This window comes from Lissotriton vulgaris, chromosome 1_1 (assembly GCF_964263255.1).
Source record: "Lissotriton vulgaris chromosome 1_1, aLisVul1.2, whole genome shotgun sequence".
NCBI classification, from domain to species: Eukaryota; Metazoa; Chordata; class Amphibia; order Caudata; family Salamandridae; genus Lissotriton; species Lissotriton vulgaris.
The window spans coordinates 781,881,766-781,909,202 of record NC_141685.1 but is presented as its reverse complement, the minus strand read 5'-3'; the positions used below and the strand labels follow the sequence as shown (position 1 = coordinate 781,909,202).

At 43.1% G+C, this 27,437-nt stretch overlaps 1 protein-coding gene across 5 annotated transcripts in view; it reads right to left on the bottom strand.

Moving 5' to 3' along the window:
• Positions 1-27,437, bottom strand: part of LOC147747817 (dimethylaniline monooxygenase [N-oxide-forming] 2-like) — a 232,893-nt gene that overhangs the window by 42,121 nt on the left and 163,335 nt on the right. For all 5 annotated transcript variants that reach the window (XM_086956176.1, XM_086956198.1, XM_086956206.1 and 2 more), the window contains exons 6-7: positions 22,173-22,369; positions 6,239-6,591 (exon numbers count right to left, since the gene is read on the bottom strand). In XM_086956176.1, coding sequence (XP_086812302.1) covers positions 6,239-6,591; positions 22,173-22,369 — 550 coding nt within the window. The remainder of the gene's footprint in view (positions 1-6,238; positions 6,592-22,172; positions 22,370-27,437) is intronic.

Genomic DNA, 27,437 nt, shown 5'->3' with positions numbered 1-27,437 from the left:
ATGCGTTAAACGGATCACTGACAAAATTTCAACCTCCAAAATATCGACCTACAGAAATATCGAGTCTAAAATATCGAGGTCAAGAATATCGACATCCTGTCTACAACATGGTAAGTACAAACATATCGAAAAAATAATATAGATGTTAAAAATATCGATGTTAAAAATATCGTTTTTTTTTCTTTTAAAATATAGTTGTAAAATAAATTAAATAACACTAATAAATATAATATACATAGTTATAAGTATCTAATAATGTTTAAACTTAATAAATAATACATATATAATAATAATATATTAATTAAATATATACTGTAAATTTATAATCTATATGTTCTGAACAATATGTTGTAATCATTATTTTACTAACTTATAAATTATTAAAATATATTCTAATTTACTAATACATTTACAAACATAAAACAATAGCATAAATAAAATGTACAAAACATAAAAAATTAAATATACTTTTAATATTTTTACAATTAATTATATAAAATGTTGGATAGCGTAGGGGTAAAAATTACTATTCCCACTCCAGAGAGTGCAACAGTAGGGAATGCTTTGGATAGCGTAGAGGTAAAAATTACTATTCCCACTCCAGATAATGCAACAGTAGGGAAAGCGTTGGATAGCGTAGGAATATAAATTACTATTCCCACTCCAGAGAGTGCAACAGTAGGGAAAGCGTTGGATAGCGTAGGAGTAAAAATTACTATTCCCACTCCAGAAAGTGCAAAAGTAGGGAAAACATTGGATAGCGTAGGGGTAAAAATTACTATTCCCACTCCAGAGAGTGCAACAGTAGGGAAAGCGTTGGATAGCGTAGTGGTCAAAATTACTATTCCCACTCCAGAGAGTACAACAGTAGGGAAAGCGTTGGATAGCGTAGGGGTAACAATTACTATTCCAACTCCAGAGAGTGCAACAGTAGGGAAAGCATTGGATAGCGTAGGAGTAAAAATTACTATTCCCACTCCAGAGAGTGCAACAGTAGGGAAAGCGTTGGATAGCGTAGGGGTAAAAATTACTATTCCCACTCCAGAGAGTGCAACAGTAGGGAAAGCATTGGATAGTGTAGGGGTAAAAATTACTATTCCAACTCCAGAGAGTGCAACAGTTGGGAAAGCATTGGATAGCGTAGGAGTAATAATTACTATTCCCACTCCAGAGAGTGCAACAGTAGGGAAAGCGTTGGATAGCATAGGGGTAAAAATTACTGTTCCCACTCCAGAGAGTGCAAAAGTAGGGAAAGCGTTGGATAGGGTAGAGGTAAAAATTACTATTCCCACTCCAGATAGTGCAACAGTAGGGAAAGCATTGGATAGCGTAGGGGTAAAAATTACTATTCCCACTCCAGAGAGTGCATCAGTAGAGAAAGCGTTGGATAGCGTAGGAGTAAAAATTACTATTCCCACACCAGAGAGAGCAACAGTAGGGAAAGCGTTGGATAGGGTAGAGGTAAAAATTACTATTCCCACTCCAGACAGTGCAACAGTAGGGAAAGCATTGGATAGCGTAGGGGTAAAAATTACTATTCCCACTCCAGAGAGTGCAACAGTAGGGAAAGCGTTGGATAGGGTAGAAATAAAAATTACTAATCCCACTCCAGAGAGTGCAACAGTAGGGAAAGCGTTGGATAGCGTAGGAATAAAAATTACTATTCCCACTCCAGAGAGTGCATCAGTAGAGAACGCTTTGGATAGCGTAGGAGTAAAAATTACTATTCCCACACCAGAGAGAGCAACAGTAGGGAAAGTGTTGGATAGCGTAGGGGTAAAAATTACTATTCCCACTCCAGAGAGTACAACAGTAGGGAAAGCATTGGATAGCGTAGGGGTAAAAATTACTATTCCCACTCCAGAGAGTGCAACAGTAGGGAAAGCGTTGGATAGGGTAGAAATAAAAATTACTAATCCCACTCCAGAGAGTGCAACAGTAGGGAAAGCGTTGGATAGCGTAGGAATAAAAATTACTATTCCCACTCCAGAGAGTGCATCAGTAGAGAACGCTTTGGATAGCGTAGGAGTAAAAATTACTATTCCCACACCAGAGAGAGCAACAGTAGGGAAAGCGTTGGATAGCGTAGGGGTAAAAATTACTATTCCCACTCCAGAGAGTACAACAGTAGGGAAAGTGTTGGATAGCGTAGGGGTAACAATTACTATTCCAACTCCAGAGAATGTAACAGTAGGGAAAATGTTGGATAGCGTAGGGGTTAAAATAACATACTTATAAATAAAATCTTTTTATTTAAATAATGATATAAAGTATTTAAATTTTTTTAACCATATACAATACCTATACATAATTATAAAAAATATGATTACCTAAATATATTTAAGCAAAAATAAATATTTAAAAATACCATTTTATAATATTTAATTACCAATTACTAATTATTTAACAATTATATTATTTACAAAACAATCATTTTTAAAAAATTATTAATTAATTACATTTACATTACTTCCACCATATTCCCCTATAAACCCACTACCCACAACAGAACACATTTATCTATTTATGAATTAATTAAAATTATTTACCAATCAATTAGAATTAATTACCAATTAAGTAAAAATATTTACCAATTATTTAAATTTAATTTATAATTCCTACTAATGAATAATTAATTATACATAATTAAATAACTTCCCATCCTATTCCCCTATAAACCCACAACCCGCTATAAAACATATTTATCAATTAATCAATTAATTAAAATGATTAACCAATTAATTACATTTAATTACCAATTATTTATAATTAATTAATATTAACTACTAATTATTAATCAATTTAACATAGTTAAATTACTTCCCACCCTATTCCCCTATAAACCCACAACCCGCTATAAAACATATTTATCAATTAATCAATTAATTAAAATGATTAACAAATTAATTAAATTTAATTACAATTATTTATAATCAATTAATATTAACTACTAATTATTAATCAATTTAACATAATTAAATTACTTCCCACCCTATTCCCCTATAAACCCACAACCCGCTCCGGCACTAAAACATATAATTAACTTATAAATAAATGTATTAATATATATATATATATAATACACGTATAATAGTACTTTTTTTAATTACTTAAGTAAAACATATAACACATACGTAATAAAAAACAACAGAAATAATACATATATCGATATTAGTGTAATCGAAATTAGTAACATAGATTTATATGCTATCGATATTACTAACTTTGATATTACTTACATCGATATTAAGTATTTCGATATTACTTACCTTAGGGTCGATATTCTGTCCAACGATAATCTTGTCTTCGATATTCTGCACCTTCGATATTATTGACACGATATTTTGGTACATCGATATTTCTGACTCGATATTTTGACTGTGTACCGCGTTAAACGCCTAATTTATAAGCTAAATTACAAATTGCAGATATTTTAAGAGGCTTGGGGCTCTTGGCATACCCGTACACTTAAGATGTCTACTGTGTACCTCACCCTACGTCATGCTCAATGCAGACCCCTAAGTTCCATTCCAAGGCCAATTCCCTTTGAGGTTCCCCAGACTTTCATCCTTATTGTTGCTTGCTTACTTTGATTTGTGATTAAGACTTGGCCTGGAAGGCACTGAGGACAGTTGGCCATCTTGTTTTATTTCCTCACATGTGGGTGTTCCCCTCCCCTCCTTACCCCCACTGCAGAAGGTTGCTTCCTTTCTCCCTTTCCCCTCTTGATGATTGAGTTCTTCCTTCTCCCCCGTTGAGTTGTTAGGTAGCATTTGTTACCTACTTGCTCACTTTCAGTGTCTGTTCTTGAGGATTTATACTCAGTTGTTTAAGGTATTTCTCCTAATTTGTTGTGGTCTTCCACGGAGGCCTGGTCTAGAGATGGCTAATTGATTTGCATTTTACCTTCTTGGTTTACTAGCCCTGCGTGGTGATTTGACTGTGTATTCTTTTTAAATTCACCACTCTTGTTAAAGTAATGGGATAACTCAATACTGAATTGAAATGACAAAACTAGTGTTGGACTGACCACTCAATTTAGACTGGCAGGTCCATCATTATTTTCAGTAGGTCTTTCGTTTTGAAAGGTTGTCATCTCGACCACAGAAAAAAAAAATTCAGACCTGACCTTGTTTTTGTCGAATAGTATGACTGACTCAGCTATACACTCTTACCTATGATGCTCTTTTCCATATGTATAGCAAGTCTATTAGATACATAGGGGTCCCCTTCTTCTAAACCAAAAAAAGACCACAGAAGAGAAATACATACTAATTTCTCTAACATGCTAGAAGAAATCTCTAAGCATGAGATAGTGTCTTGTTACAGCCATCTTTTTAGAAAAACAAGAGCAACCCATGTGTCTATACGAACTGGGTATTAACTTATGACAAGTGTTCACATTGAACTTATTTTTTAAACAAATTCTTATTATCACAGGTATATTCTGTGTTGTTTAATAAAGAGAGAATAATAATGGGACACAGCACGTCTGCCTAGTGTTAGTTTATAAATAGATTAAGTAGCCAGAACAAAATCTTTATTTCAATTTAATTAATCCGAATCACGTTTTTTAAATTTGATTGTGATACACAAGGAAATTTATGCAAAAAGGGAGGATTTATTTTTATACTTTAAACATATACTTTTTTGTTACAACGCTTTAGATTTTGTTTCACCGGGAGGAAGACCTTAACCTTAGCTCCTCAAACCACAAGCCTCCCCGGAGTCTCCAGGCGCACTCTGTTCTGATGAGACCCTCACTATACAAGTAGGGTTGAAACATCGTCAACAACACCAAAAGGATAGTCTAAATAGTGAAGCACCAGAGAACAATATGGTTAATCTTCCCCTGCAATGAAAACTGAACAATTGGACAGCCTTATAAATACCAAGAACCTTGTTTTATTGATAGTCACTTCGTTGTCACACATATCCAGGAATTTTGTACTTTACACTACTCATTAGCCAGTCGGTTTGTAAGAGTACTACCTTTGTGTGAAACTTGTGTTCAGCAGCTGATCACAACATCCAAGGGCAAAAGATCTATTGGAATTTTCTTGGACAAGCCTTCCTTCATAAATGTGCCTCTCTGTGTCCATGCATCAGTCTGCACTGGGGCTCCATTTCGTACCTGAAGAGCGCCTGGACCTTCCCACAGTCTGACCACATACCAGTAGGCCACCTTCTGGCCCACTACACAATACAACCTTGTGTATTTTGTGGGTGACAGTTTGTTCGATATGCCTAAAACTAATTTGTTCATGCTCCAAATCTATCTATTTGTTCTAATTTCTCCTGCTGCCCCCCACACCACTTGCTTGTGAACATCTACATTTTCGTAGCCTAATAAAATGTTGTAAATACTATAGTCTTCAAACAGACCATTGAGACCCAGAACCTCTAAAGTAAAGAACAGCTGGAACAGGATAACATTTTTACTATAACTCTGGTTGATCCTTTTCCATTCTGTAGACCACTCTTTCTACTTAACCTCCCTGCAGCAAGTAAGAAAGAGCAGTAAGAAAAATAACTTGATATGCCAACATTAATTCCAACGGAGGAAAGCCCCTTCATAAAGTTATGCACCACAAGCGCCTTCTGAAGTTAACACCATTTTGTGTCAGAAAATTTCCAGTATAAACAAATAGTAGTAAGTATAACATTCCATGATCAACCTATGTCCCATTCGAAGGGATCCCTGGAAAATTAGTACTATGTTTACATACAAATAGTATGGCTTTATAGGATGTCCTCAGAGGTAAGAAAACGTATCCTAATACTTCTGCTTTCCATAAACATATCCCTTAGAGCCCGCTGTAAAGTTCAATGTTTTGTAAAATATCAACTTCCAGGTGAAAGTTGTGTATTTTCTTTTACCCGGAAGTAAAAGTGAATTCAGAAACCATATTATAACGCTTCGAGTAACAATTGCAACTTTCTTTAAATTCCCAAATAACGTTTTGTAGTTTTGGAATAAAATAATAGGCTTATTTATTAAAATATATCACATTTAGAATGCCGCAGCTAACCTCTTTCTTGGTAATGGCCCTGCATTGACATTTCTTAGCAAGGACTACAAAGGCAGTCACCTGAGACATGCTCTTCCTGTGGCATCACTCAAAAACCATTGACAGGCTAGAAACAAAGAAAAAAGGGGGTGCACAAAATGTATCTGGCATACCGTGTCAAATAAATTGAGGTGGCACTGTACCTCTATGACTCACTGTACACCTACCTTTGAGGATTCGTGTTGCCCATCGCGCTTGCATTTCTGAAGTAACCAAGATGGAAGCAATAGGTTGGACCAGGCCAATGAATGCCAAGGTAGGTTTCTCAAGGTTCATTGGGAAGATGTTCCTGTAGAGAGAAACGTTATCTCGACTGACTTTGATGTCAGATTCTTCCAGGAAAGGAAAAGAGACATTGAACCCTGTCGAGAAGATGATTGCGTCAATATCCTCTTTGGACCGGTCCTCAAATGTGACTGTAGTGTCAGCAAACTCCACTGCAGCCGGTTTCACCACCACTGTGCCACGGATAATGCAGGCCGGAAGGTCGTCGTTGGCCAGTGGGTCTTTCCAAACAGAGCTAAAGACAAAGAGATTTGAGAGCTTTTATTAATAGAAACCTTCAAACATAACAGGGAAACGTTATTGTTTAGAAGCTTTGGAATTAAAGGCGTTTTTAGACAAAATAATAGAATTTTTCAAATATTACAATGTTATTCATCGCATTATAGGCTATTTTGAATCCATCCCCTATAAAGAACAAGAAGACATTTCTATTTTTGAATATATGTGCAATGAAGTAAAACGTTCAACAGATTGTGCTTATAAATGGAGGCGAGAACATTTTTTTAATCAAACTTTTTGTGTGTAAAAAGCATAAACAGCCACTTTGCTAGGATTTGTTGGATGGCTTTTGAAACATTGGTCCCCTGTAGACCTCAACTACAAAGGGTGGCAATTCCGTATTTTACCAATGTAAAATGTATCAGTCCTTTCAATTGTATTATAAAAATCACTAAAATACTGAAATAAGAAGTGGAGGGCAATATCCAGAAGAACCCACCGCCATTAGGACAGATTGCATTGTTTCAGTCAAAAAGCCATGATTGCCATTTGCTTTATTCTTGGTCAATGGAAAGAATCAGGGAAGAATTATCAAGTAAGGCTTTCATGAGAAATTTGGGGTCTTCTGTCCTCTGCAGTAGTATAGGTATGGCTTGGCAGGATCAACCTAATCACTCAGGGCATAATTTGCTAAAATGGTACCTCACTTGTGTGGGTAGGCCTAGTGCCAGCAACAGGAAATGGCCCAAAACGTAACCTGGATACACCACATTTTTACAGTGAAACTGACCTTTTTATTTTGCAATGTGCCTAGATGAAGATTGCAAACCCTGGCTCTGCCGGCACCTAGGGAACCCTAGCAAACCTTTACATTCGTGAAAACTAGGCACCTATGGAAATTCAGGATGGGGTGACTTGTGTGGCTCTCACCAGGTTCTGTTACCCAGAATCCCTTGCAAATCTCAAACTTTGTCAAAAAAAGCATTCCTCACATTTCTTTGATTTTTGTGATGGAAAGTTCTGGGATCTGCGTAAATCCACAAAATTTCACCCATCCCGCAATCTCCAAATCATTCCGCTAAAAATGGTACCTCACTAGTGTGGGTAGGTCTAGTGCCCACGACAGGACACGGCCCAAAATGCAACATGGACACACCACATTCTTACAGTTTTTTTGCAAAGTGCCTAGCTGTAGATTTTGAACCCTAGCTCTGCTGGCACCTTGGAAAACCTAGCAAACCTTTACCTTTTTGAAAACTAGACACCCAATGAAATCAAGGAGGGGGGTGACTTGTGTGGCTTTCACCGGGTTCGTTTACCTAAAATCCCTTGCAAACCTTAAACTTTGTCAAAAAACACATTTTCCTCACATTTCTGTGATGGAAAGTTCTGGGATCTACGTGGATCCACAAATTCCCCGCTCCCCGCATTCCCCAAAGTCTTCCGATAAAAAATGGTACCTCACTTGTGTGAGTAGGTCTAGTGCCCGCAACAGGAAATGTCTGAACTTCTTTAATTTTGCGAGTGGCTCCAGCCGGCTCTTGGTTCTCATCCGCTTGGTTTGGATATTGAGTTTCCAAATGTTTTATCCATTGTAGTTGTGTTCGGTTGTGAATAGGTCACGAGACAGCTCTGCCTGTACTCCTCACAGAGGGCATCTAAGCATATTCATTCCTGAGTCAAGATTTCTTTAGTGTTAGCAAACACATTTCCCATGGAGCAGAGGCAGTAGTCAAACAGGACACGGGGCTGCAATCATGCAAAGTGTTTATTTTATTCATAAGGCGCAGCTTGAGACCAAAGCACGCAAACCCTTAGCCATTATGGAGCTCCCTTACACAGCCTGTAAAACGTGGTAAAGAAAACCAGGGCAAAAATGCAGCTGAGATGGGAAACCAAGTGGTATTCTGAAAATACATCCTTAGAATAAGGGCTATTTATTAGTTTATAAGTCGTAACGTGCTACATTGTGGAGAAAGTTTCTGTATGTTTTCTTGAAAAGACAAACCCCCTGCTCCTTGAAGCGGTGGGCTTGTAGGGCATATTGTACATCAAAAGGCACTGCAGTTACATGTTTGTGACATGTGGTGAGGAGCTTAGCTATAGGGCCTCTGCAGGTCCTGTCATGTTCACTTTTCACTGTTAGCAACAGATGACCTAGGCACAGACACAGCAAGAAGAATCTCTTCTTATTATGTTGGCCTGTCGTATTCACCACATTCAAATATGCAGGTGGCAAAAAAAACTCCTCAGAGAATCAACAAGTAACAATTAGGTAAATGGCTTTCTGCCAAGCGACCCTAATGTCCGGTGTATTCTAGCATTTTAACCAGCGCACTTTCCAGACTTGTAGTCACATTCCGATCAGCACTGGTACAAGGACTTACATCCCCCCGCCCACCGGTTTGGGCACCCCTGTTACTTTAATAAGGGCTATGCACACTACTTTCCCTGCCATCTTGTCTTGCTGATGTGTACGTTCCAGGTTTAAATATCAGCCTTCTCTGTTTTTGTCTGAAAAAAATACACGCGCAACACATATCCAGTGAAAAACGTTAAATGCTCTTTCAAAAAGACATTGCTGGTTACAGTTTGTACGGAAGCAATTTAAACCGAAATAGGTGACTTAACTGCTCGGAAGGGAATTGTGCGTTCTAGCATAACTATTTTGTTATTCTGATATGTTTCTCCATATGCTGAGTGTAGAAAAAAAGGGGAAAAGAAAAGAAAAAAACATATCGCATTTGTAAACCGCTTTCATATGTGTTTCTCTTTTGATTCCTAATTACTTTTCTTCCACAGAGAGCCCATTTTTAGGTCTCGCACAGGCAGCGCATGCGCTGCCTCTCCAAGGCATTAAGTAATTAGTAATACCAGCAAAACTCCACCCATTGCATTTCTTTTTGTTTTTTCACTTGCCATTGGTCCAATCTGGCATTGCTTTTCTTACCTCGCTCATTGTTGGGTAGTGGTCCCATCCGTCATTTCCGTATTCTTTTGTTTCTGCAGGAAGCAGCATCCACCAACTACAGTAGACGTACACTGCAGGGCGATATCTTTAACGTAGGGACTACTTTGTTGTTTTGTAGGTATCACATAGGGATCCCCGAGAGCCGCGTGGACATCTGACGCCCCGAGTTTGATAAGCGCCTGCAGCCCCCACCACGTCCGAGCCACAGCCCCCAGGCCCTCTGTTACTGCCCTGTCTACACTGCTCGCTTTCATTAGATGATAGAAAGGGTGCCGCTCGCAAGCCGAGGAGTCTGTGGTGATCTTTTCCCTGCTTTTCCGGGACCTTCATAGCTGCAGAAGGGAGAATCGTGCTCAGTGCTCTGTGCTTCACTGGGGCTAAGGAACTTTGGAATTCACTTGGGACCTGTTGGGGAGAGAGAGGACAGGGCCGGGACTGCGAAGCCCAGCATTCCAGCGGCCTGTCACTCGCCGCAGCTGGAGCCTCTTCCCGCCCGACTCATCCTATTTAACTCCTCAAATCACCGCGCACGCGGGACGCGCGCGGGACGGTGCCGGGCGAAGCCCGGGCCAAGGGCGGGCCCGTTCGAGCCCGTTCGAGCCCGTTCGAGCACGGACGAGACTGGACCGGGCCACCCCTCTTGGCCTTCTGATAGCACACCTGGAGGTCATTCATTCTGGATATGACATCAAGGGAGATGAGAAGTAAAGCCATGGCATCAACATCCAGGGTTGCAGGTACTTTGGACAATTTTTTAATTAGAGCTAACTCTGTTGTGGTAGAAAGCACTATTTAATTCACATATTGCCAAAGCAAGCATGACAGAGCGCATAGCAATGGCACCCTCCTGCTTCCACTTTAATAATGGTTTCCACTTATTTAAAGTTCCGCCCAAAGCACTAATGATATGCAGGTTTCAGCAATTGTGGCCGCTGGAGTGTGTTTTTGCATCAAGCCATGCAGACTTTCACAATAGCTGGAGCTCCATACAGCACTCATGTCTCGTTCTGGGAGTGCTGTGGGGGGCAGCAGCTATTCTTAAAGTGAAAGCGGGCATGGCGCCTGCAATTACAAACAAGCAGTCGCCAAAGCAACAGGAGCACAAAACATCTGAACACCGGCTTTGACAATACCGGCTGCTTGTTTGTATTTGCAGTGCGCCACACACACTTTCACTTTAAGAACAGCTACCCTCCCACACAGCACTCGCATTACAAATGAAATTGTGCATGGTGTGCTGCAAATACAAACAGGCGACCGCCATTCCCTGCTTAAGAGACATGGACCAAAAAACATGGAACTTCGGCAATGCTGCCCCTAGTTTCATTTGCTTTTGATGCGTTTTTGTTAAATTTGGCATCCCCCTTTTAATTTCCTTTTTCTATGATTGGCTGCACATGCTGAAGGTCGTAGCCCCTTCCATAATGCCAGCATGCTGTCAGAGGTATTGGACTGCTGTGAGTTTGCTCAGATTCACGGGCTGTTAAGACCTCGCCGGGACTCAAATCTGCATTTCTGCAGCTGTGCTTTCTGCCCCCCCAATCCCCTCCCTGAGTTACGTTGTCCCTGTACTTTTAAATTTCGTTCGGAGGGGGGCATGAGACATTGTAGTCCTTCCACTTTTCCTTTTTAGGTCTCGCTAGACCTATTGTTACCGAGTTCCTTGTGAAGCGACCTAGATCTGGCCACGAGCGCCGATTACACCTCGTGGACGCGCCCCCTGGCCCCGCCCCCCCAGCCGTGCACATCTCCTGTCCCGCAGGCAAACCAGCATTCAGACAAGAGATGGCCACGCGCAGCACACTGTGCGCAGCACACTGTTCACAACACACACAGACACCCGCACGCACGCACACACACACACATATGCCCTCCCTCTCTGCCCCCCATCTCTCGCTCCCCACCCCCCACTCACCGGGGCGGGCTCTTTCAGTGGTTCGTTTCAAAGAAGGCGTGCATGCAAGCCCTACCGGCCGAGCGCCGGCAGCTTCCCTGCCTGCTGCGAGACAACCACGGCGCTAGGGCCTCGCCTACATCCTCCCTGCCCGCTCCTCCAAGCTCTTAAGGTATGTTCTACTTGGCTCCTGCCCTGAGGTCCATCCGTCGTCTTGCCCTCGTGGAATACGGACCAGGGACTAGGAAGCGGGAGACGAGTCCGTGGAATAGTCTCTTCAACAGGGAATCGTCTTGTGACGTCAGTGCGCCGGCGTCCGCTTCAAACCACGTAGTTCTGTTCCTGGGTCACTTTTTGCATTTCACTGCATCTCGTCAGTGGCGTTGTTTTTAAATATGCTGTGCAGTCCTTCGTTTACTACTTCCTTTATTGTGTGGGAGGTCAGCTGTGAATGTTCGCTACAAAAGCAACATGCCCACATTGCCGCGTTTTATTTTGAGTTTGTAGCTTTGAATTGCACATGCCCACTGTTACGTGCTGTTTTGATAATGGAACGGAGCAATTCGCTTTCGGGTCAACGAGGCCGAGAGTCACGGGGAGGCTGTACAATGGAGCGGAAACCGGTGCATTATTGGTACCAGCAGTACTTGTGGGGAAGCGAGAGTTACCGGAGCAGGAGCATCTGCACTTCTAAACAGGACTGCGCCACTTTCTGACAGGACAGTGTCAGGGGGCAGTACCGGCACTTCTCAGAGGGGTTTTAATGGGGCAGTCCCAACCGCGTTTGGGGGCGGGGGAGAGTAGCGCCCTGTATTTCACACCCCAAGCCTCCCGTATCAGCTGTGAATGTGAGCGCTCTTTTGTTCCTGCACTTTCCCCCTCCTATGCGAGAGCCCTTCGCAGCGCTTTACCTCTTCCAACGGAGTGCTCTCTCCCTCCTCGAGTGCATTGACCCCTCCGGCTGCCACGGCGCCAGCCGCTACACAGCGCTAGGAAGTGGACACTGCTCACTCCCCACAGCCCCAGAGCCTGGTGCAGACACCAGCGGCCTGCCAAATAGGGCTCCGAGGGGCGGGGCACAGGCTGGGGGCTGAGAGGGGGTGAGGGGGCGCACCGTGTGCGAGCACACAGATAAGGGACGGGTGGGAATTATGCACAACACTCCAAACAGTATTACGTATGCGGTTCTCTTTATGTCGACCCTGCAAGGATAAAGGGCTGAGTTAAGTAGCATCAAAACTTTCGCCTGCATGTTTTGCCCTTTCGCCTGCATGTTTTGCCCATCTCTGCACGGACAAAGGACCCATGCAGCTGCCTTACCATCGAGAAGGGGGTCCGCGGAGACCCGCGGCTCCTGTCCCGTTAGCCCCTGTCCTCCTGCCCGATTCTACTGCGATCACTTTAAAGGTTGCTGCCTGCTCTGCAGATCTCCTCCACTCGGGCCTTTTAAGAGCATCGCCCTCCAGAAAAAGGCGTGCCCTGATGGTCACAGCAAGTAACAATCGACAGGGTTAGTTACCCTGTGTCCATCAGAACCTCGGCGTATTACACTATACAAATACATCTGTTTCTGTTGGATCGGGTAGTAATGTTGCGCAATCTCAGATGGAACCGGTCGAGCAAACTGTCATGAGTAGGTTATGTTATTGTTGACACTTTTAGTCAATCCATCCGGAGTGTCCCGCGCTAAGTCAATTGCTTTCAAAAGTGAATTCACACTCACGCATAGATCGTTCTTGCTATAGTTACCGCCCCAACACCACTTCATAAGTAATATAGCTCAAACGAGTGTTCCACGTGCAATGAAAGATGGACGGAGTGCTTGTGCAGTGTGTAGACGCGCGTGAAAGAATACAACAAAAATTAAACACAGTTGATACAGCCTGGCTGCACAGCACATACATGTATTTCATTGGTCAGTACTAGGGTCAATTTGTTTTGCCTCATTCCAGTCATGTAGTGCAGGTGAGTTCATATTGTTTGTTAACATTTCGACACGTATATATATCTCTTTACGACATTCAATCATCTAGTCAGCGGCCTCTTTATGTGAGCATCTACAATTAATCAAACCGAGGTGCTCAGCGGGAGCTTCTTTTAGGATTTCGGAGCGACCACCCGGAGCCCCGATAAGACTCCCTTTGACTTTGTCATTTTACACTCCCAAACAATAGGGCATCTCCTTAATGCTGTCTTGAGGACGACATGACTAGATGACTGAATATCACATCTCCTGTACTGCACGACTATATTGGGCCAAAGCACTGTGCACTGTGTAACCAGGGAGTTAAGATTATGCTTTAATTTTTATCATATTATTTCACACTGCATGAGCACCTCTTCCCCTGCGCACAGACCGCCTTGTTTGAGCTATATTCCTTATGAAGTGTTGTTAACTTACCTAGGACAATATATATATATATTCCTTCTCTGAAAATGCAATCGATGCTTGTGTGTGAATTAACTTCTGAATGTCATTGATTTACTTTATGATAAATTGCTATTAATCCACATTTGAGTGTGTAAAGCATTACTACTCGACTCAACATGACCTCACGGCCTCACAGTGCCCGCAGAAACACACAGCTACTCTTTCCACATGTAACCTTGCAGCTGAAGCACCGGCAGCTTTAACAAGCACTGGCAAAGTGAGTAGCTCTGGCTTGTATTTTCTCTCTTAAACCAAAAAGAAACGTTGCCAATGTTTGTTTTATCACTGCACACAGTGGTGGTGGTGGAATTGGGGTTGGTGTTAAAGGTGGTGAATGGAATGGTAGTGGTGGTAATGATGGTAGTCCTAGTGGTGCTGGTAATGGTGGTGGTGGTGGTAATGGGGGAGGTGTGTGTCTACATATCCGCCTACCAACAAATGCTAGTGCACACTTTTCCATCAGGCAAACACACCACCAGCCTTCAGTGCACGCTTCCAGACACAAATACCATCAGCTGTCAGGGCACGCTTTGCCACCAGGCACACACACCACCAGCCGTCAGTGCGCAGGCACACAAACAGCACCAGCCGTTAGTGCACGCTTTCACCAGGAATACACACCACCGGCCGTCAGTGCACACTCGCCAGGCACAGACACCATCAGTCATCAGTGCACGCTTTCACCGGGCACAAACCCCACCAGCCGTCAGTGCACGCTTCCACCACACACACATCTCCAGACGTCAGTGCACGCTTTCACCAGGCGCGCACACACCACCAGCCATCAGTGCACGCTTTCACCAGGCACACACCACCAGCCGTCAGTGCACGCTTTCAGCAGGCACACAAACAGCACCAGCCGTCAGTGCACGCTTTCACCAGGCATACACACCACCAGCCGTCAGTGCACACTCACCTGGCACAGACACCATTAGTCATCAGTGCACGCTTTCACCGGGCACAAACCCCACCAGCCGTCAGTGCACGCTTTCACCAGGCACAAACGCCACAAGCAGTCAGTGCATGCTTCCACCACACACGCACCACCAGACATCAGTGCACGCTTTCACCAGGTGCACACACACACCACCAGCCGTCAGTGCATGCTTTCACCAGGCACACACCAGCCGTCAGTGCAGGCTTTCACCAGGCACACACACCACCAGCCGCACGCTTTCACCACGCATACACCCCATTGGCCGTCAGTGTACACTCACCAGGCACATACACCATCAGCCGTCAGTGCATGCTTTCACCGGGCACAAACATCACCAGCCGTCAGTGCACGCTTTCACCGGGCACAAACACCACCAGCCGTCAGTGCATGCTTCCACCACACACACACACCACCAGCCGTAAGTGCACGCTTTCACCAGGCACACACACACTCCACCAGCCATCAGTGCACGCTTTCACCAGGCACACTCCACCAGCGCACGCTTTCACCAGGCACACACTACCAGCCGCCAGTGCACCCTTTCACCAGGCATACCCACCACTAGCCGTCAGTGCAAACTCACCAGGCACAGACACCATTAGTCATCAGTGCACGCTTTCACCAGGCACAGACACCATTAGTCATCAGTGCACGCTTTCACCAGGCACAAACACCACCAGCCGGCAGTGCACGCTTCCACCAGGCACACACCACCAGCTGCCAGTGCACGCTTTCACCAGGCACACACACCACCAGCCGTCAGTGCACGCTTCCATCAGGCACGCACACCACCAGTCATCCGTGCACGCGTCAATTGTTAAGGCATCCACAATTAACTATTGTAGCAATCCCAGTATGGTGCACTTTACTTTTAAACATGTCAGTGCACTATTTTCCACCAGGCGCACACACCACCAGCCTTTAGTGTAAGCTTCCAGACACACACACCACCAGACGTCGGTGCATGCTTTGCCACCAGGCACACACAACTCCAGCCATCAGTGCACGCTTTCAGCAGGTACACACCACCAGCCGTCAGTGCACGCTTTCCCCAGGCACACACACCACCAGCCGCCAGTTCACGCTTCCACCAGGCACACACACCACCAGCTGTCAGTGCACACTTCCACCAGGCACACACACCACCAGCCATCAGTGCACAATTTCTGCAGGCACACACACCACCAGCCATGAGTGCACACATCAATTGTTAACGCATCCACAATTAACTATTGTAGCAATCGCAGTATGGCACACTTTACTTTTAAAAAACATATTCATCTAAAGCGCAGCATGCCACCATTGCTACAAAAATAAATATATATTTTTTTCCTTACAATTTATAGACTTTTGTTGCAATTGGTGTAGCAATATTTCGCAAAATGCCAATAGCTCAAACTTAATTAATGCGATACCTATTGCATTGCAAATGCTTGGTGTGTGTGTGTGGGTGCAAATGCAATAGGTGTCGCATTTGCGAGAGATTAGGCTATTGGCATTGTAAATGACAATGCCATTTATTTATCTGTTTTCAAAGCCAACACATAAATAAAAATGTTGTCATTTAAAATGCCAATAGCTCTAACTTTTGCAAAGGCGAGACCGTTGCATTGTAAATGCTTGTTAAGCATGTTGGGGCTTCAGGGCCTGGGGGCAGCTATGAGCCTTTCTTAATTTCTACATGAGTCCAATGTTATCATGCTCCCCCCCCCCCCCCGCCCCCATCGCTGCCATGTATCATCACTGCTTGTAAAACTATTAACAAGCCATAGCAGGCACATTCCAGAGCCCCACGCTACTGTGGTGGTCTGCAAAAGCCTCTACACATTACATTTCCCTGCCATCGCTGCGCTCAGCAGCCTCTTTCCATTTTTCAGCAGCAGGCAGAGAAAATGTCAAAACGATGCAGTCTGTGGGCTGCTACTGGTCATTTAATCATGCAGATGCCGTTTGGAAGGTTGTATGATAAAGTGCTGGAGCCCTACGAGAGAAAATAGAACAAGCACTTGCAATACAATAGGTCTCGCCGAGTTTGAGCTATTGGCATTGTAGATTACAATGCCTTTTATTTCTTGCGATGGTTTTTGAAAAAAATAAGTAAAAGAAATTGTCATTTACAATGCCAATAGCATAAACTCTCTCAAATGCGAGACCTATTGCATTGTAAATGCTTGTTTAAAATTCTGCAAGGCACCTTAATCAGAGTGGATTTACCTCAGTTTTTAGGTCTCAGTTCAGAATGCAGCTGGCTGTGAAACGTTTTGCTTACAAGCATTGAGAATGATTTGTGTCGCTTGGCGTCCAGCTGCTAAATACACTAAGGGGAAGCGCAAAGCCCTGGTGACATGCCTTCTGTGAAGATGTATTAATTTATTTATTACATTTTTTTATTTATGGGTCTCTTGACAGTTATGGAAGGAGGGGAGGAAGTCGACAAAAGTGACATTTAAGCAAAGTGAGGCAGGGACCCATGTGTTGGAAGTAAAACAAAGTGCCGAAAGGGCCCTACTCCACACTGCAGTAGAGGTCCAAGGCAAAAGTTTGTCCACGAGGCTTTCGTCGTTGGATCAGTGTATCCAACTTTTAAAGCAGCCCTTCGATTCCAGAGGCTAACTGAAACATGCTAGAGACTAGAGTGGCACATGGCCACTCCCGCCGTGTGACTATGTTATTCCCCAGTAGTTCAAGTCACCTCTGAGTTCCATGCCCTCATAAAAGGATGTGCCTGCATCCTATTGTTTCAATATAATGGCTTGTGTAAGTAAGTGTCTCCGTGAGGAGCCGCTGGGAAGGTCTGGTGTGCCCGCTTCTTGACTGCCTGAAGAAAGGGCGACTCCTCTCAGTAGCCTCAGTGCCTCCCTGCACAGAAGATCAAATATATGTGAAGGTTGACAAGTGTCTTCTTAAAATTTCTCCAGCTAAGAGGGAATCGCTCATGAAAGGTTCAAAAATCCTGTTTGTCAGGTCTGATTGAAGATGACTATTAGTACCAAGGAGAATAGCAAGACACCAAACTCCTGCTAACATCGGAAAGGAGAAAACCGTAGTGAAAAGGTATTGAGAAGAGTCATTTTGTAGAGCGTTCTAACGTCACAGAGTAAAATTCAGGGGCAAAAAAGGTATTAAAATGCTGATGCATGTGACAAAAAATAGGCAAACAAATGTGTTGTGATTCACCCTTCATTTTAAAAGGGCCTTGATACTGGCATGGGTGGAATATATTCTGCCTTTTCTTGCATTGGTAACCTCTGTTAATATTCACTAGGCAAAACACCATCATGGAGAGGACAAATTATAAGGTTTGTCTTTGCTCCTTTTCTGGAAATCAAGATTCTTACATGGAAAACAAAGAAGCTCAAGATTTTGACCAGTGCTGATTTTCACAATTCAATCACCACTCACACCCATGCTCCAGGAAGCTTGAGCGGCACCCCTCTGGGTGATCATGAGCAAGGTGAAACCATGGTGGTTCATGTGGTGCAAGCGCTCAGTACTTTGTTGAGTCCTTCGTCTCAGAAACATGTTGCCTGGCAATGGGAGAAGCACTTATACCTTTTCAGCTCACAAAGGGCCGACCAATGCAGCAGCAATTCAATACAAATTTTAAAAAAGTACGTTGTTGGTAAAATGTCATATGTGTTAAATGGCTAAACACTTATAAGGTCCGAAAGGCAAGACCGATTGCGTTGCAAATGCATGTTTAGTTATGCTATGTCGACTGTTTGGATTGTTGTTGTGTGATAAATGTTGTGGTAGGGTGCGTATGACTGTTCTTCATTTATTTGCTTTGAAAACAGTGAATGTGTTGAGCACTGTTTCTGTAAGATATGGGCCAGTGTTGCACCTGGTGATGGCATGGTGTTGTTGGATGAAGCATGTCGCATGGTGTGCGAGGGGTTTCACCAGGACCAGGCAGACAGGAATAAAAGGTGATGGACTGAGATGATGTCAATATCGCTTCTGGTATGTTTTTAATTGAGGATCTTACTCATGTAACTAAGTTGGGCTTTAATTAACCTTCTACATTTACCTTCTACTGTTTGAATCCATCAACGTAAGAGATTTTAAATCAGGAAAACTGGCTTTGACAGTGATCTTAAATCGAAATACTTAACATTTGTTTACAACAAACTGCCTTTTGATCTATTGTTTAATATAATTCCACAGGTGTTCAACATATCTGGAGCCAGAACTCTTTCATGAGAAGGAGCAAGAGACCAAATAGGTATTTGAGTGAAAATGTTAGTGAAGCCATATATTATAAGGAATAGCACACCCCATGCACTAAGTCAAAGGATATTGCAAGGCACCTTGAAGCTCTGTGATCTTATAAAGTCTCTCAGTCATAAAAGCTCTTCCTCTATTTAGTCTGGGAACTAACAGCCAGATTCAACATTGAAAAATCGGCTCGCAAAGGGCCAGATTCTGAGAATCTGGCCCTTTGCGAGCGCAATTTTTGCATTTGGGATTCATCATCCCAAATGCAAAAATAGCAAATTGCGAAATCGCTAAGTTGCGAGGAATTGCATTTAAGGAATCTCTATTTGAGATTCCTTAAATGCAATTCATGAACCATTTTTGAATTGCGAAATCGCTATTTTTGGCCACTATTTACCGCGAAGTCTGACTTCGTGGTAAATAGCGAAAACTTTGAAAAATGCACTTTAGTGCATTTTTCTAAGTTGTATGTTACACACACGCATGTCCTTTGGACATGTGTGTGCGCAACATCAGTCTACATTTACATTTCAGGGGTGCTACAGGGTGTCATTTGGACACCCCTAGCACCCTTGAAATCGCATCCTTATTTGCGATTAGCAAATTGCTAATCGCAAATAAGGAATGACTCCCCATTCATTCCTATGGGCCTCTAGGCCCATAGGAATGCATGGGGAGTTATTCCTTATTTTCGATTAGCAATTAGCTAATCGCAAATAAGGAAGCTGTAGGAATCGCAAACATAATTGCGATTTGTACATGATTCCCGTTTTGCGAGTCTGTAATAGCGATTCCTTAATAATCGCTATTACAGACTCGCAAAACGGGCCGATGATGAATCTACCTGTAACTCTTTAGTGGTTTACAATGTCCTATTTTTTTATAGTGGGGATAATTTGTTCCATGGATAAATAGATGGATTGAACATGATTACTTAATCGAAAATGATAGTATGCTTTCTTGACACACCCCTCCCTGTAAGTGTGGCTATTTTTTCTATATTCGGTAAGCACAAACCTGTATTGACGTGGATACAGAACATCATTACTTCCAGGTATAAACATTTAGGGCAGTTTGCAGAGGAACGGAGCATGGGTGGTGTGTCGAGTGAATAACATGATTTGTACAAGTTGATCACATGGTGCCTCATTTGCAGTGGATTGTTGCAGCATGGTGCCGAAAGCAATTTTGCAACGCCACGCTGCATCATTCTAAAGTGCAGGAACGCACAGTATTCACAAAAATATGATGTTATCCGCTACTAATTCCTGCGCCGATGCTAGAAAAGAAGCCTAGCACCAACGCAGGCACCCTTGCGCCATGTTTCAAGGGTGCTTGCATTGTGGGGATGATTGATTTTATGCAGGGACAACTTTATGCACAAAATCAATCAATGGAGGCAATTTCCTTCTTTTTGTGCTGTAGAATGCAGCACACATAGAAAGAGGAAAATTGAGGAGAAATAAGAATATTTCTCCTTGTTGCACCTCCCTAACGCCACCCTTGGGGTGACGTTAGAATCTGATGCATTCCCAGGTTTACGATTCCTCGTAAATCTGGAAATGCTTCAGATTCCATGAGTGTTGCATGGGAACACCCACAGCAGCATCCATAGAATGCCCCTTTCACGCAGTGTTCTGCGTGAGAGGGGCACATATTTACAGGCCACCAAAAGCCACGCAAAATGGCTTTGCATGGCCTTGTAAATATGCTGCGGCACATTGTGTCACCAGAGCATCTAAAAAGTGATGCTTCAGTGGTGCAAAAGTACTCGTAAATGAGGCCCATGGGGGCTTATTGACATGCCCCTTGCACTGCAGTTATGTCACTTTTTCCCATATTGAAAGTGACGCACCGGCGGGCAAGAGGCTTGTAAATAAGCCCTATAATTGTGAAGGGGGTGTCGGTGCCAGTGAGTGGAGGAGGGTGCTTTGCTTTATTTATGAATGCCAGAAGATCTACTGTGCATCTGGTTTGCATGCTATTGCAGGGCTTACAATGCCGAGGGATGCTGCTCAGAAAAAGCCACTCTGGAGGAGAAGTGTTTTTTTAGAGGTGACGAGACCCAAAGGTGAAGCTCCTTTTAGTGGCTTGATGGTTAAGTGCAATTTTCAGTGAGAATGGCTTACTTGGTTGGTACTGAGCTATGCATATGCGTGGCTTGATTTCCTTTCTCTCACTTGTAGGTATTATTTGTGTGCTTGTACTGGTTAGTAAGAGTGGCAGTTGATACTTAGATCTTAGGGAGCTCTAGATATCTTCATGTATGTATTGTGTGTTTCTTTGTATTGTGGGAGTTCAAGAAGCTCCCTTAAAATGCCAAAAGAATAAAAAATAAAGATGACTTAATGTAAATGTTACATTTGCAGAGTGCAGTTGCAATACAGTCAGTCTGAGGTGTCTCAGTGCCTCAGCCATATTTGTGCCACATATTTACTAGAGGTGGGCGGAATTAACGTAGTCGTGTTACGCAAAGTCCTGGGAAACTGTAAAAAATCTCTGCGAGCTACGCAGGATTCCGCGAGCACGCGGAATTGCTTGTTCTGCCCATTCGTGATGCGTTTTTCCTGTTCGGGGATGCTGTTTGTGTGCTCGGGGGGGAAATAACTCGCAAACTTGCCCATGCGGTTGCCAATTGGCGCGGCCATCTTGTTTCACTTCTCCCTCGCGGTGCACGTTTCCTGTTCGCGACTGCGGATGTCCGATGGCGCGTATGAATGACGTGTTCCCGATCAGACATTCTCGCGGGATCGTGCGGCCGGCTACCAAAATCTTGTGGCGCACGCAAACGGATAGGAAAACTCATCAGCGAACGCAGGGATCCAGGTAAGTCGACACGCATTTTTAAAGCGCGAACAAGGAAAAAATTCTGCTATGCAGCGGATCGTGGAATTTTTGTCAATTCCGCGTTCTCCGCAGAACGTGGAATTGCCAAAATTCCGCAAATTCCGCGAGCGGAGCGGAATTTACTGCCCAGGCCTAATATTTTCTGCAATTTAGATTTTAACAGTGTGAACATATTTGATTTACAACATTTGCAAATACACCCAGTTTGATCTCTTGGGAATGCTGTTTGTTGACACCACTTGGTGTCCAACATTTTGAAAGGGAAATTATCTGGGTGAACACATTTTTTTAATACATGCCTGTCGCGCTGCAAGCCATAGACCTCTTGGTCAAACCACTGATTGAGTTTCCTCTCAAACATCCAGTTTGTTATAGGAACTGGGAGGGATAACCGAAGCCAAGTCTTGAACCTTGTGGTCATCAGCGTGTCGAAGGGTAAGCCATGATCACCAACACGGCTGATTAGCCAACCCCCTCTCTTGGTACTGATGAAGACCTGCAAAGTAAAGCAGAGATCAGGCCATGCCTACCCTTCTAACTTGCATCAAAATGTATTTGTTTGTCATTTGTGCTCAGCCCTTACATATTAATGGAAGTTCCGGAACTGAATAAATATAGTAGGGCATTGCGTGTGCTTCTGAATGTTGTGTTTGTCACCAAAGTTACATGTCAAGATATCAATAGCACATGTTACACAGGTCCTAAAAGAAAGATTAACAGATGACCCTATGTCATCGTAGACCCAGTAATCCAGTCCTTGCCTTTAATTTATTTAACAATCTAATGCACTCTGGTAGTTCTAGTCCTGCTTCACTTCAATTGAACCGATTGTTTTTACGATTATAATTGTTTTTAAAATGAAACCCAAGACTGGACCTTATGCATAATTACATGAAATAATCTCCTATGGCAAATGATGCCATCAGAGTCTGGACTCCTGTTGTGCATTCAAACCACCAAACACCAGCTGAAGTGGACAAATTCCAAATGAACACATTTAAAGAGATCATTTATGCTGTGATTTAGAAGTGTTGTTTGAAAGATTGCATTTTGTTTCAGAAGGCTGGCCACATATTCCTTGCTAGAAATAGGGTTTTGGTTGACTAGGGAATGAGCCCAAGTCTTGCAGCAACCACAATCCTAGTCAGGGTAAGAAGCAGGCCAACCCTAAATTAACCTGTGCTCACCCTCTGGTAGCTTGGAACAGAGCAGTCAGGCTTAACTTTAAGGCAATGTGTAAAGTATCTGTGCAACACTTCAAACAGTAAAACAAAAACAAAAAACACAAAAAGATGCCACACTAGGTTAGAAAAATATGACTTAATTTAATAAATAAAACAAGAAAAAAATGACAAAAATCCAATAAGTAGAACTTAAGATATGAATTGTTAAGGAATAACCTGTAAATAGTTCTTAAAAGCAATAAGCGCTTTCTTGGGATATCTGGTCGTGCCATAAAAAAGTTGAGGCTGACAACGATTGAGTATGGGCCGGTTACAGGGACCCATTGAGGCCCGCTGAACAAAAATGCCTTGATCCTGGATGTATCAACGTTGAAGATGCAGGGTACAGCTGAAGCGATGCGTCGGTGTCGATTAATCCAGTGGTGAGGATGCGACGGTCACAATCCGTGCAGCAGCGATGATGTATCAGCTTTGATGAGCACGGAGCTGAGATGTGGAGATTCGGTGTAGTTGAAAATGGCGTCAACAGAGATGCAGAGACCTTGTGTAGTGGTGGTTACAAAGGCGATCTGTCGGGGCTGAGCCACGCAGCAGAGACAATACACCGATTCTGGTCACATAACCAGAGCGATGTGCCAGTTCCAATACACACAACATGATGAGCGGGTTCTGATCCACGCAATGATGCAGATGCACTGGGTCAACTGGGGTGTCACCACTTGGCAGAGCAGACTCAAAGATGGCAGAGATTAGGTACATAAGCAGGTAGTTTGGAAGTCTTTTCTGTTCCTGAGACTTCTGATCAATGGGTCAGCCAGCTAGCCCTTGGAGTTACTCTGGGTTCAAGTGATGCAGTTCTAGTTTTTTTCACCCAGACAGGATAACTACAGGCAGCAGGGTAGCACAGCAAGGCAAGAGTCCGGCAAAGCAGCAGTCCAGCCGAGTGGCAGTCCTTCCGCAGCACAGCAGCCTTCTTCCCGGCAGAGTTTTCACAGGTCCCAAAGTGAGCTGAAGTGGTGGTGTCAGAGGTCCAGTATGTATAACCAGTTGTGCCTTTGAAGTGGGGGAGACATCAAGTAAAGGTCTTTGAAGTTCAGTGAGGTCCTCCCTTCCTGCCCTAGCTACAGACTTACTACAGGGGGTATGGAGCACTTTGTGTGGGGACAAGATAGTGCCTATTCAGGTGTAAGTGAGGTTGGGTCCAGCTTCTCCCTCCCATGAATAGCCCATTAAGTCACACCTAAGCTCTCATTGTTTGTAGATGTCTAGGAGGAATACACAGCATCCAGCTGTCACCCTTCCCAAACGTATATCAGAGACAGGCAACAGAAACCAAATGGCTAAAGTAAGAAAATCCCAGCTTTCTAAAAGTGGTATTTTCTGAATTGCTATTTAAAAGCTGACTTCACCATAAGTTGTGATTTGAAATTGTGATTCTAGAGACACTAAACTTGAAAGGTCTATCGCTTCAAAATCAGAAATCATACTTTAAAGAATGTAATCCCAATGTGATCCTATAGGAGAGATAGGCCTTGTAGTAGTGAGGAATGAATTTGAGAGTTTCTTACTACCAGAACACCTAAAAGGTAAAACTGCATGCCCTGCCTTTAAAATACATTGCAAAAATCACAGGGGATTGATTCTGTTTAGGTAATCAGAGGCTGGAATCAAGGTAAATATTGTTAAGTATACAATGCCTCTGACACCATGGATCACACAAATTATTTTATGTCCAAGTCCTATTTATTGACAATGAACGCTCATGTTTTTTTAGCACATTATTTTACGAAGAATTCAAAGGGGTACACATTGGGTGTGAACAACTCATTTTTGATTGTCTCCTTATATCGTAAAGCACATTCGACATATATTTACAACAGATAACTTGCTGACTTCTAAATGAATCAACGTGAGAAAAATACACAATACACAGTGATGAAATTAATAAGTTCAAATATCAACAATACACAGTGAAAAAATACAAATAAATTCATATATCAACATAATCTTATTTGAAATTGATATATCAGGGTCCTACTATGAATCTAAGAAAGGTTATATTGGTATCCCAGGGGTATATTATCAGTTTATCCCTCAAAGGAATAATTAATTGTCCTGCATCTAGCCAGGGAAAGTAGTTTGTTCCACAAAGGATTTAATGCCTAATTGTGAGATGCGTCTCTCACTATATGTCCTGATTATTTAACTGGATCATAGGGCATGCCTTTCTCCTGGCTCTGGAGTTGAGCCTACGCGTTTCGACCTGCATCAACCAATTCAAGTGACGCTGACGCCTCCACTAGCAACAGAGACGACCAAGCCCGCCAATTTTACCAACAGGCACCTTTTTCCGACAGAGGCAGAGGCAGATCTCGTGGCCGCCCGAGAGGCAACAGGTGGTTCAACCGCCCCAACAAACAATACCAAGGGGAAATCACAACGAGGAGACGAGTTTACCGATGGTAAACCCGAACAAAAACGCAGTCTTTAATTTGTCTAACCACATCTTGTCTGAGAGTGAAATAAGTGTGCTACAGAAAGGCCTAACATTTATCCCGACAGTCCGCCCAGATATCTGCCAAACAAAATTGGAACTCATCCAACTTTTTAGAAAAATGAGACTCAAAATATTTTTCGAAAATCAGCCAGACCTAACGATTAGAAACTACTCTGGACTAAAAAACCCCTCAACCTTTTTTCCAAATTCCAGTCAGATGCCTGTGGAATTGCTAACGTTCGAAAAGAATGTGTTGCGTGACCTAGACACGCTCGAAAAGAGGAAGAAAAGATACATCAAATGGAATCTCACAATGGATGAAAAAATTGCACTACAGGGACTCCAAGACAACAAAATGAGTTGTTCACACCCAATGTGTACCCCTTTGAATTCTTCGTAAAATAATGTGCTAAAAAAACATGAGCGTTCATTGTCAATAAATAGGACTTGGACATAAAATAATTTGTGTGATCCATGGTGTCAGAGGCATTGTATACTTAACAATATTTAAAATACATTGCATCCTGCCCTGTGGATTGTCCGGGGCCTACTTTAGGGGTGACTTATATTTATAAAAATGTACGGGTTGGGCCTGGCAAAAGGTTTATTTCACCAAGTCGAAATGGCAGTGTAAACTGCATACACAGGCACTGCAATGGCAGGCCTGAGACATGGGTAGAGGGTTACATAAGTGGGTTGCACAATAAGTGCTGCAGGCTCACTGGTAGCATTTAATTTACTGGCCCTGGGCACATGTAGTGCACTTTACGAGGGACTTATAAGTAAATTAAATATGTCAACTGGGAACAAGCCAATATTAGCATGTTTAGGGGAGGGAGCACAAGCACTTTATCACTGGTTAACAATGGTAAAGTGCACAAACTCTTAAAGCCAGTAGGCAAAAGGTTGGTGAGAAAACCACGCCACAGCTGTCAGATCTAACACCCCTTCCTTTGCCAACTCAAGAAATTGTTGTGAAATCCTTATCTCACATCAATCTCATTTTATGGAAGCTTTGTCTGCCTTTGTCAAGCTTAGATTGTTGTTTTATTTCAGTTGGAGGGTGAGATCTTGGTGTAAGAGTGCTTTAAGAATTAAACAAGGCCATTCATTGGTGATCATTCATGGTTGGTGACCTTTTTATCCTGTATCGTTTGCAGGTACTGACATGATTGTGCTTGCTTTTAAAGTTACTGATAGATCAAGGCAGCCTGTCTTTGTTTTCTGTCAATTTTTTCTGCCCACTGAGGTTGGAATGAGCCCAAGAGGGTCGGAAATATGCTAGAACTGATTCAATGAGTCTGGCATACATCTTATTTGGATATGATTCGAGATGAGGCTGATGCTGGCATTTCCCCAGGCCTAGTCTGTTGGTGGCGGCAGGAAGTAGTCAGGACCAGGCTGCGATCCATGCATGGAGAGTGACAAGTATTAAATGTGGACATCCTTCTCAAAGGAAGCACTAAGTGATGGTTTGACCCCCTCCGGACATCCAGCAGAATCAAGGAAGGCTAATCACCACGAGGTGGGAATTTCACATGAGTACTGCTGTTGGATTGCTGAGCGTATTTACACCTTTGTTCAAACTGATGAGAGCATCTGGTGATCGAAGTGTGCAGAAAAAAAGAGAAAGAGCTCTACCTTAGAGAAGCGTCACGGAATGTCTTGCAGTTGATGAGGTAGTACGTTTATTAAAGGATGAGGCAAAATGTGTCTGAAGGTCTGACTCAGTATTCCTGAGGCATGCTTCAGGACCGTAGTCCTGTCATAGCTCCAGACGACACCCAGGTCATCAGTGTTTGGATAGCATTAGGCTTTACATACTTGTATGTGCATGCAACAGCAATGATCTTTGCAGATCTTTCAGTGGCTGTCAGTCACTG